Below are 11166 nucleotides of genomic sequence, written 5' to 3'. Positions count from 1 at the left end.
CCCCTTTATTTTCCTTTCTCTCTACAAGGCCCACCAGCTTGGAACTCCTGGGCCATATACATTCAGGCAGCCTGAGCTATTAAACCCTGCCTAAACAGGAATGCATCTCCAAAATTTTGTTCCCTGTCCTCAGTGCACTCCTCCTGTGGTGGGTGAGGATGTTAGGGGAGCAGACCCATTCTGAGTACAATGGGAAAAGAGATGAAGGCGTCTATTTTTTCCTTTTCTTTCTTTGCTTGCCAAAGATTTTTGTAGTTTAGTTTCCCTTACATTAAAAGCCCGGAGCTTTCTGAAGACTTGATCTTGATTTCCAGGACCTGGCTTTTGGATGGCCACGCGCCGGTCCCCACCCCAGGGTGTGTGTTTGGGAAGGTTGGCAGGGGCGCACCCACCGCACACCCCCAATATTTCCCGCCCACTGGTTTCCTAAGAGTGTCAAAAATGTGCTTGGAACATGTTCTTTCCATTTTGACACTTGGAGAGGGTGGATGTCATCTCCCGGCTCCCATTCCTGGCTGTGGTTTCTTCACTGCTCTGACCACCGGACTCAGCCAAGCGGAGGGAAGGGCGGGTCCAGATGATTCTCAGGGAAAAAGAGAGAGAACGCTCTTCAATCACCGCCCTCCACCCCAAGCTGGGGCCTTGCTAGTTGTTAAGGACACTAAACCCAGTTTGTTTGGAGCGCGGCGGCACCAGTGGAAGCGGGAAGAGAGGTTGGGGGTGATTAGTTTCAGAGAGGTTCCTCCTCTTATGCGAACCTCACTTGCTCCACTAGTAAAGGTCTCTCGTCTGGAGCGGTTTTTTTTTTTTTTTAACTTGGTTGGGGAGCGGTGAACAAAAGTATTCTGGCAAGTGAGTCACAACGGGCTTTTCTGGCACCACGGGGTTTCTCTCCAGGGAATTTAACTCCCTGCAGTCCTTCGCCCAAGGATGTAAAAATAACAGGTCCACAGCAAAGTCTAAAAATATCTGCTTCTCTTGCCCTCCCTCCCACCTTCCTTTGCTTCCCATTGTTTCTCCCTGTATCTAACACGCGCCTATCACTCCTCACAATATTTTGGCTCTGGCAGACCCCACTCTTCCTGGACCTCACACTAGGAGTCGCGTGTGTCTGGCCATTCCGTCCCTCACTTGCCTGCTTCTCTGCCTAATATCCCCGAAATGAATCAAGCCAACTTCTGAATTAATTTTCTTTACAGTGGACCCCCACCTCCACCCAATACTTTCAATTTCCATCTTCAGACCTCCCTGCAAAGCTCAGGAGACCCATGTTGGCAGGGCTTGAGTGATTTTTTTTTTCTGTGCCCTGCTCCCCTCCCGGGCCCTCCTGTGGAAGATCAGATAAATTGGCCTTTGTTTGAGACTTGGGTTGGGTTAGGCGGGTTTTTACTCCCGTTCTCCCCCCCACTTTTCCTGGCGGCCACCTCCTTGTGGGACAAGAGGCGGCGTGGGGATCCGAGGGAAGCTGCATTCCTGTGGGTGCCAGGCGGCTCCAGTGCTGAGCCACAGGGCCTGAGACACACACACTGAAGAACCCGCAGGCCTCGCTGCCCTTGATCTCACTCCTTTGCTTGCTCTTTCCCTCGAGTCGGGCACCTACCCGGGAGCCAGTCCACTCCCAATCGGATCCACCCAAGGTTCGGCCTTGCATAGGAGAGCTTTGGCCCACAGGCAAAGATGTACTCGCATCCCCTCCCAGTGACAATGGCCAGAACAGCATCTCTCCCGCCCCTTATACCACAACCCCAGGCGCGCCGGCTAGCCTCCCGTGGCTCCTTTGATCGCACCGGACGCCTAGTGGCTCGCGGTGTCCGGGCACTGCGGTTCAGAGTTCCACCCACCGCGCGCCTAGGCCCGGCGTTGTGGCTCCCTGCCGCCTCCACACTAGTCAGTATCTAGGACTCTCCAGCCCGAATTCTCCTGGGTGCCTGCTGGAAACTGCTCTACACTCCCGCTTTGCTCCTTGCTTCCTGTTGTTCCCAAAGAGGGACCTTTAGGACTACTCAGCCACCCCCTCCCGGCGCCCTCCCCCACCTCCCAGTTCCAGCGCCCCCACTGGCCACTGGGGTCTGGCCAACCTTGAGTTCTCCAGCCCTCAGGGAAGGCACACCCTGAGGGCAGAGCTTGGAGACACAGCTGGCAAGTGCGCCACCCTAGAGGATCTGCCCGCAGCCACCCTGCTCCTCACCCACAAGCACTCCCACCCCTCGGCTGGAGGCAGGCTCCCACTACCCGGCTCTGGAGGAGGGGGCTTTTCGACTGGCTCTGTCTCCGCGGCTCCGGGCTTCCCTTCGCTTGTTCCCAGGTTGCTCGCAGACCTTGCATATTTTCGACCCAGTCCCAGTCTTAAACGAAATTCGGGCCTCAAAAATAGCCCGAATCGCTGTGGTACACGTGGGATTGGTTAAATCTTTTCTACACAGCCTGTACAGGCGACCCGCATCCCTAGTGTTTTCTTTCGCCTCCGACAGGCTTTAGATTTCTTAGCGGCACAAGGCAGAAAGTATACGATGTGTCTAGTGTCCTAGGTATGCGGGATTGAAGGGTGCAGGGGCCTTCCCTTTCAGTCACCGAGGGCAGCCCGCTGTAATGTAATAACCTGCTTTATACCTTGAGTTCAAACATTAAAGATATAAACAGGGAATTTACACGATTCCCTCTTTAAAGGACTGGAGAGTCCGGTTTTTAGAGCAACTAAATGTTTCTGAATTGTTCGCTTGGGCTTACTTCTGATTTATGGGGTTCTCAAGGAATCTGTTTGCCAAAAGCACATGTATTATTGAGTCTGTTCCACATCCTAAACCAAGATTTATATAAAACCGTGAAATACCACACATCGCGACCTTTCACCACAGGAAAAGGGAAAAGGACTTCATGACCTGATATTCTCTCTCTCTCTCTCTCTCTCTCTCTCTCTCTCTCTCTCTCTCTCTCTCTCTCTCTCTCTCTCTCTCTCTCTCTCTCTCTCTTCTGGTTTCAGTAACAACTCTCTATGGAATCTATCATAGCCAGTCTGCTGTATTTTTTTTTAAAGAAGTAGGTGGGAGTGAAGGATGGTAAACACTTCCCAAGCTATGATTTATTTTAAAGCATTTTTGTCTTGAAAGGTGTGAAAACAGGAACTGTCGCTGGATGCTTATTGCCATCCTAGAACATATTTCTGCCACTTGCCATTTGCGAGGTGGGAAAGAGGGAGCACAGGGGTGAGGTGGAGGGAGGCAGGGTATGGACTCAACTTTCATCTGTAAACAGGGGTCACTAAACAGGGGACATTTCATTATTGCCCTTATCTTCCCTGGAGGTAGGGAGCCTGCTTGCCACCCCGCAGGGTGGCCCAGGCTGGGCAGCTCACGGGTCTCTAAGGTGTTGTTGGGCGGAGGGAGACACAATTGGCCTAAAGACTTGAAAAGAGGCCCAGGAAAGTCTGCACACAGCAGAGGGAAGCTGAAGTCCTAGGGATACAAGGTTTGCAAATGTCCCTGGCAGGGGTGTTCCACCAGAATTAGACCAGAAAAGTCTCTACTAGAGCAGAGGTTGTCCTGCTGGAACTCATCGACTCCTCAGGGACCAGGATCACACTTTCTGTCCCTCTCCAGCCCTTCTCCCTCTGATTCTCCCACCCTTTTCTAGTCTGCTGGAAGGTGAGGAACCTTGCCCAACCGGCATATTGTGACTCTCAGGCAGCCAGACTGATTGACTTGGCGAGGTTTTAATTAATAAAGTTAATGACAAAATTAAAGCAAATAGCCAAACCAACTGAAGATAGCAGCTTCCCAGTTGGCTGTATTTAATTAACACCAACTAATACATGTTCAGCTAAGGTCCTCGCAGATACGCTCTGGCTTCTCCTTTGTGAAAGGAAGCAGAGATGGAGCCGGAGGACCAACACTTCCCAAGCAGCCGGGGCATTTTGCTCTGATGACAAGAGCAATTGGAAATTCATTTAAAAACTATGTTCATACCAAGTGACAGGCGTGTTCTGAGGTGACTTTGCTGGAAACAATGGTGAAACTGACGAATGTTCTTTGCTGTGGGGGAGGGGCTGTGGGGGAGGGACACCTCTAAGTGTAGGGAAACGCTCTGGTAGAGGGAAGAAAGACGGGAGCATTTTAAAAAGAAATAGAAGGAGGAGGAGGAGGAGAAGGAGAAGCAGAAATGTTGCTTGAAACTGCAGGCAGTCAGCAGCCCGCAGCCCCTGCAAATGCATCAGCTCCACACTGCTCAAGACTTGGACACATAATACTTCAGACCGCTGATTTGCTATTTTCTTAATTCTGGTTCTTCTTTTTCCATATGAATCAAACAGTCTTTTGTCCTTCAGGGTTTGATTTGATCGCTACTGTTCACATTTCGCTTTTGTATTCCTCTTCCTATACCATTACTCATTGAGTGCCCCGTGAAATTACAATCGTACATTTTCAACTCAGCAACCCATTTGCAGTGCAAAAAAAAATAGGGTCTAAATAATGGCTGAATTAGCCCTACTGGACAGTTTCAGATGTAACACTCTGTAATAATTATATTGCAGGCTGGATTAGGATGCTATTATCATAATCTGGACGTTTACAATTATCTGTAATTTGCAAAGATGCGCCAGGTCTTGATTACAGCAGCTTTTTTTTTTTTGTATCACGCTAACCATCACTAAACAGTGACAGTAATAACAGCTAATTTTGCTGGCAATATAAGAGGTGCTGGGGTGTGCAAACAATTTCACACCTGGATGTGCTCACTCAACCAAGAATATAGACACAGAGCTTCTGCCCTGAGACTCAGAAAAATACTCTCCTGTGCTTCGGCTCAGTATAGATTTCTAGACCCTGATCATTGCTTAGGAGATACTCACTGGGGTAAGTTTTTATTTCTGGCGTACTTCTAGGCACAGGTTTTCTATTTCTCACCTCATACTCTCCGGGCTGTATGGAATGTGTTGCTGTGATTTCCTTGAACTGCAACTTTGTTTTCTAGGCTCTGGTTCTGACCTTTGGTTTTCCTTTAACAGTAACAGAGTTGATCTGGTGAAAATGGGATCCTTAAGAACCTGATTTGCCTGTCTTGCTTCTGTGCTGCTGATGGGTTTGGTGTAGTTTGTGACTGGAGACTAGGAAAAGACCAGGTTTCTGGGAGGCATGGAAGGAGCCTGAGAGTCCAAGCTAAAATCTATCAGAAAATTGTTACTTACAATTGCTTAGGGAAATATAATGAGGTTTTTACTTTTACATGCGGCTGTGATTTTAGGTTTTGAGGTATCAAGAGATCAGACGGAACTGGCTGTGTGGCTTGCTTCTTTGCAGTCAGGTATGCGGATGCGTGTTAGCAGACGCAGGTGTGCCCGAAATCGCTGGACTCTGCAGCCCCTTGGAACATCTTCTTTCCAGCTGGGGGAAGTTTGTAGATTAATTGGCATCTGAAGCCCCTTCAAGGCTGTTCCTTAGGGCCTTTCTTTAGAGCCCTGGTGTGTGTGTGTGTGTGTGTGTGTGTGTGTGTGTGTGTGTGTGTGTGTGATGGGGGAGGGGAAAGTATCGAGATCTTGGACCTGCTGAATCCAAATGTTAGGGTTAGAGGGGCATAATTGGTTGAGACACAGAACTGATATAAGCAGCCAAGGAAGCAGTCTAATCTATGTACCAAGGAAGACACTAGCAAAAAGCTGTGCTGTTCTATCTATAGATGACGCTGTTTCCTGATCCTGTAGATTTTATAAGCAGCTAGAAATGTTTAGTACAGGAGCCCACAATGTCTGACTTCCCCACCCTGCGGAGAAAAGCTTTCTACTGTGGCAAGAACCTTTGCACTAAGCCTAATCCAAAGATAAGGAGGTGCTTATTTATCCGTGAGGAGGAGAAATTGTCACTCTCCTATACCCTTACCCAATAGCTCAGCTCCGCACCCTACCCCACCCCACCCCTTAGTATGGTCAGAGTATGGAACTCAAACTCTATCACCTAGGAGGAAGTCTGAACGTGGGGAGGCGCAGTAGACACCTCAACTGGCAACGCCTTCCACCCACGCCCCTCCTACCAATCCCTCCCTCAGGGAATCAGTTTCCTAGGGGGGTCAATACATTTTCAAAGAGAAAATATTAACCCTTGAAGTTCAGGGGACCCAGGGGGAGCCCAGCTCTATGGAGAGTTCCAGGGGGCCTATCTCCTAGAACTTACGTGATTCAGCTGATGTTAAGAGACAGAGATGGGGTGAAGAAATACCATCACCAGCCTTGATCACAGTAACATACATTGGCCGGGTTTCAGAATTCCACACACTCACAGTGGTTTGGCATATATTTGGTAAATTTTTTAAGGAAAAAAAAATTAGTGTTGGTTTGGATATATGGTAGCTTTCTCTCTGACATAATTTGAATAATTCAGCAAAGCCCCACTACCAGCTGTACTTCTGCAGCCTCTTCCATTCTTTTCAGCATTATAATTTTGGTTAATTTTCAATTTTAGGTCCTACGTCTCTGCAATTTGTGTATGAATAACAGAATAATTTCCCTCTTTTGTTTCGCCTTTCCTGTTCCTGAATCTAAATAAAGATGGCTTTTTAGTATTAAAAGTGGAAGAAAATTACAGGTAATTATCTTTGACGGTAAAAACGCTGTAATCAGCGGGCTACATGAAAAATTACTCTAATTATGGCTGCATTTAAGAGAATGGAAAAAAACCTTCTTGTGGATAAAAACCTTAAATTGTCCCCAATGTCTGCTTCAAATTGGATGGCACTGCAGCTGGAGGCTTTGTTCAGAATTGATCCTGGGGAGCTACGAACCCAAAGTTTCACAGTAGGAAGGGGGAAAAAAGAAAAGAAAACATTTTTCCTAATGTAACAATGGGAATGCTAGAAAATGACAAGACTGATCGGTTTTAAACCATTCTGAAGACTGACTGAGCGTGGAAGTTGCTCAACAAAAAAAGGAACGGGTATATTGGTAAGTAGTCTTTGCCTTGTGTCTAATTATAGTGACTGTCCTTTTGCACGACTGTATGTCGCTGTCATTATATGGAGCACTCTGAGTATCTCTATTGACTTCTGATAAATGGCTCAGTGGTTTCAAGGTTCATAATTTGAAGGATGCCCAGGTCTGTAGCCATTAATTCTCACAGTATGGGGCTTCCTGCTTGTATGACGAAAGGACTTTTCCTTTCCATTATTTCTTTGCTTTCCACGAGATCGGAAGGATGCGTTTCTCCCAGGACAGCACATTTTCCTACCTCTCTAGCTGGCAGTGGGTTTTCAACATTAAGTAATCAAAATTGTGCATTTTGCTTTCTGGGTTTGTTATTCTTTCCTCTTTTTAATTAATCAATTTATTTGTTTATTTATTTTTTTCTGCTTCCAAAGGCAAATATAGCTGTACTATTTTGTCTGGGAAAGGGGGAAGAATAATATTCAGATACAGTACTGGAAGTGCCTGGATGTCTAGATGTTAGCCTGGGAATACATTATAATAATGTTTAAAAAATACAAAACCGTATCTGAATCACAACAAAATTAAAATGAAAGGCTGGAAAAACATGCACGGCTCGTGTTAAAGTTCCTAAGACAAAGGCTTGTGGTGCAAACTGACATCTCTTCAGGCACTTGCTAAGTCTGTATAGAGCACCCCACATTAGGAATCAGAAATTGTTTTAGGAGAGGTGAATATATATATATATATATATATATATATATATATATATATATATATGAAAAAGAGGAACAATGAAGGGACAGGGACACTTGGAGAAACAGAGGACACTCCCAACATTTTGTGGCTTTTACTCCATATATGAAAGAAGACAAAAACATACAAAGTATATATACAACTAAAATTCAACAATATATACAGAAATGTTTCTTGATATAAAGGTCCCTATTAGCTTAGTGAATGCCACTATTCACCTAGGACAGGTGTCAAAGCAATAGAATGGTGATTTTGGTTGTTTCCTTGGTCTTTCTTGATTCAGAGTTTAGAGGTGGGTTATGCAAAGAGCATCTTTCTTGTTGCTGTTACTGTTTGTATTTAGTTGAATCATCGATCCAGGTCATTGCATTTAGGTAAGACATGCAGCGTTTCCTTTGTGCACTGTTCTAATTTCACAGCCAATTTCTCTTCTTTCTTTAGAGAAGGGATACTGGGGCTTCTTCTTTTTCTTCTTCTTCTTCTTCTTCTTCTTCTTCTTCTTCTTCTTCTTCTTCTTCTTCTTCTTCTCCTCCTCCTTTTTCTCTCAGTCTTGGATTTGTAAATAAAAATTCAGGAGTCCAAAATCCTTGTCTTTCATCACATAAACTCATTAAACAAGTAAAAATGCTGCCATGTTTTTGTGCAGACTGTTCTGCGGGTGTAGAATGTCTATTTAAAAAAAAAAGTCATTTTGATGTTGAGTCCCAAAAAGGAGGCCCGAGGCCTGGATCCCAAGGTGTGAGGGAAAATATCCTTACAGTGATGGGGTTCCAGAACACTGGACAAAAACTTTCTCTCTCTCTCTCTCTCTCTCTCTCTCTCTCTCTCTCTCTCTCTCTGTTAGATGCAAAGTTACTTATTAAGGACTTATTAAGTTACTGAAGAGAGGCGATTGCAGAAAGGGAGGGAAGGGGGAAAGGAAGGAAAAAAGATAAAAGGGGTGAAAAAAAGAAAAGGCGGAAGGAAAGAGAGTAGGAAGGAGAGAGAGAGAGAGAGAGAGAGAGAGAGAGAGAGAGAGAGAGAGAGAAGAGAAGAGAGGAGAGACCCAGATCCCAGATCCCAGATCCCAGGGACAGTTCCTCTGAGCTTGTCACTTAGGCTGTTTGGCAGATGCAGGTGAGTCCTGGGTTCTCAGAGCTTCTCTGGGAAGTCCCGGAGGTTATCCACTCATCAAGTCACATCATTTGTGGTCTCTGCATGGTGTCCTGGTGTGGTGAGGAATACCAGGGCGAGTAGCCAGGCATGTAGCTGTTGGGGGGCATACTAACGCCCTTGGTGGAGGCAGAAACGTCCCACACTGGAGGAAGTGCTGGCGAGCGAGGTGAAAGGGCTGCTGAACCTGGGAGAGGGTCACTCTCATGGGGGTTACTGCCCTGCTTCAGCAATTTCTTAAACTTAGAGCGTTTATTCTGAAACCATATCTTCACCTGCAAGAAATGGAGCAATCAGTAGGCCAGATAAACATCAAACCGGTGCCTTCAATTAGCATCCTAGGCTCAAGAAGCAATATAAAAATAAACAACAAAACCATTGCAATTCCAAAAAGCAATCCCTTCACCTCTTTACAGCCATCTCCATTTCTCTACTATAGGCCTACTCTTATCTTGCTGTGATACCTACAGTTCTTGTGATTCTTGGGTTGAATCCTAGCCTGGGCTTTAAAAGTATCAACATAAAATTACAAATAAATCAAATGAGATTGGTGGAGCAAAATTTTATAGACATTTAAGTGAAGTAGATTTTGGGTCAAAATCTTACAACTGAATTTGCCTCCTCCAATTATTTAGTTTTATATTTAATAACCTCCAAACTCGCAATGCTATGCATATCCAAGTAGCAAATGACTATGAATTGATTAAAGGCTGCCTTTCACAAGCAAATCGCTTGATCATACCTGTGCATATTGTGCTTATGCCATGGAATATGCCTGAGATATCTTTCTCCAGACATAAATATCTTTCCAGTCCTGCAGGGATGAGGAAATGCACCATCCCCCATTCCCTACCTAGTATGTTACTTAAGCAAACAGAGGTCATCAATCATCACATGATTGGGATAGCTACTAGAAGTCAAAGGCCTCTGAAAACCACATGTGAATCAGAAGTCTGTGTTGGCAGCTCATTTAGGACAACAACCCAAATTTTTTGATGAAAGAAAAGGTACGAAGCGGCTTTACCTTTAAAATTCCTGAATCTGTTTTTCTAAGAATAAGAGTCATGGAGTATCTAGAGTCTCATAGGAAACCTCAAATATTTTCAGTGGCACCGTGGCACTAGAGATCAGGCTGATGGGAAAGAGCTTAGGGAAGAGGCCTGCAGACACCGGTCTACACAGTCTGGGCAACTGTCTTGTAAGACCTGAAGACCTTGCTGCATGAAGGTGATGAATGCCATAGTAGGCCTCTCCAGCCTAAGCAATTGGTGTAACCGATGGTTTGAGAGCGCAGCCTAATCTAGTCACCTCTAGGCCCCTTTCTGTGAAGTCTGAGCCGTCCAGCACATCTCTCAAGTGACCAGGACTCTTATTTGTGGTGTCCCAGGCCATAATTGGGGGAATATTCTCTTTGTGTTTCAATGCTGTCAAGTTCTAGACTATAGTGAAGTACCCCAACCTGTACTATTTGGTACCAGGGTGATGTAATCACTGAGCTTAAAGCAATCGTCAAAAATCCCTAGCTTGCCCATCCTGGAGGGAATGGCTTCACACAGGTGCCTTTATTAAGCTACTGGAAAATGTGTCTAGTTAACTTGCTGCTTGTCTCAGGTCTTAAGTTTCCTTCCTATGTCAATGAGTTGAAATTCTTATTAGCTCTCCAGGGGTCACAAGAAGGTCCTTAAGAAATGGCCTTATTTTGCTTACTAGCTGGCAAACCCCATCTCTCTCTCTCTCTCTCTCTCTCTCTCTCTCTCTCTCTCTCTCTCTCTCTCTCTCTCTCCCTCTCTCTCTCTCCCTCTCTCTTTTTCACACACACACACACACAATTGTTTTGTGTCATGTTATTATGCTCTGAAATCGGATTTGATTGAGCTATGCTTTTGTTCACCGAAAGATGCTAGGCTCGGCTGGAGTCGCAGAGGGTTGGTGTATATGCAAATCCAATCCAGTATCCAATACCATGTCATTTGTTCCAAACTGTGTGATCCCGTGAAAATGCGCAACTGGAACATAAGCATTTGTCATTTAGCTCCTTGCATCCTTGGTTGACTAGGCCAAGAATTCCTCCTGGTGTGCTCTCTGCACGATTGGCAAGCGGGGCCAGCATTTCAGGGATACTCGGGCTTCTCGGGAATTACCTGTGTTTGTGTCAGTCCTAAGGAAGCTGCCAGTTCGGCTCTCTCGGGAAGGGCCAGGTATTGAGTCTGCTGGAAGCGATGGTTTAAAGCCTGGAGCTGCAGGCTGGAATAAATGGTCCGAGGCTTCCGAATCTTTTTCCCCTTTCCGTTGAACCTGATTTCCCCGTTTTCAATCACTGTAGTTTTTTGTTGATCTGTAAGCAAATGACA

General features: G+C 45.7%; 1 protein-coding gene and 1 long non-coding RNA gene across 2 annotated transcripts in view; one reads left to right on the top strand and one right to left on the bottom strand.

Moving 5' to 3' along the window:
• The first annotated feature begins 6754 nt into the window (after nucleotides 1-6754).
• LOC142838333 (uncharacterized) overlaps nucleotides 6755-11166 on the top strand; it is a 47420-nt gene continuing 43008 nt past the window's right edge. The window contains exon 1 of the long non-coding RNA XR_012908537.1: nucleotides 6755-6928. This is a non-coding gene — a long non-coding RNA (uncharacterized LOC142838333). The remainder of the gene's footprint in view (nucleotides 6929-11166) is intronic.
• Dlx6 (distal-less homeobox 6) overlaps nucleotides 7743-11166 on the bottom strand; it is a 5153-nt gene continuing 1729 nt past the window's right edge. The window contains exons 2-3 of the mRNA XM_075953701.1: nucleotides 10957-11150; nucleotides 7743-9090 (exon numbers count right to left, since the gene is read on the bottom strand). Coding sequence (XP_075809816.1) covers nucleotides 8839-9090; nucleotides 10957-11150 — 446 coding nt within the window. The 3' untranslated portion in view covers nucleotides 7743-8838. The remainder of the gene's footprint in view (nucleotides 9091-10956; nucleotides 11151-11166) is intronic.

Source organism: Microtus pennsylvanicus, chromosome 19 (genome assembly GCF_037038515.1).
Source record: "Microtus pennsylvanicus isolate mMicPen1 chromosome 19, mMicPen1.hap1, whole genome shotgun sequence".
NCBI classification, from domain to species: Eukaryota; Metazoa; Chordata; class Mammalia; order Rodentia; family Cricetidae; genus Microtus; species Microtus pennsylvanicus.
The sequence above is the reverse complement of the archived record's forward strand: the minus strand, read 5'-3'. Positions and strand labels throughout refer to the sequence as shown.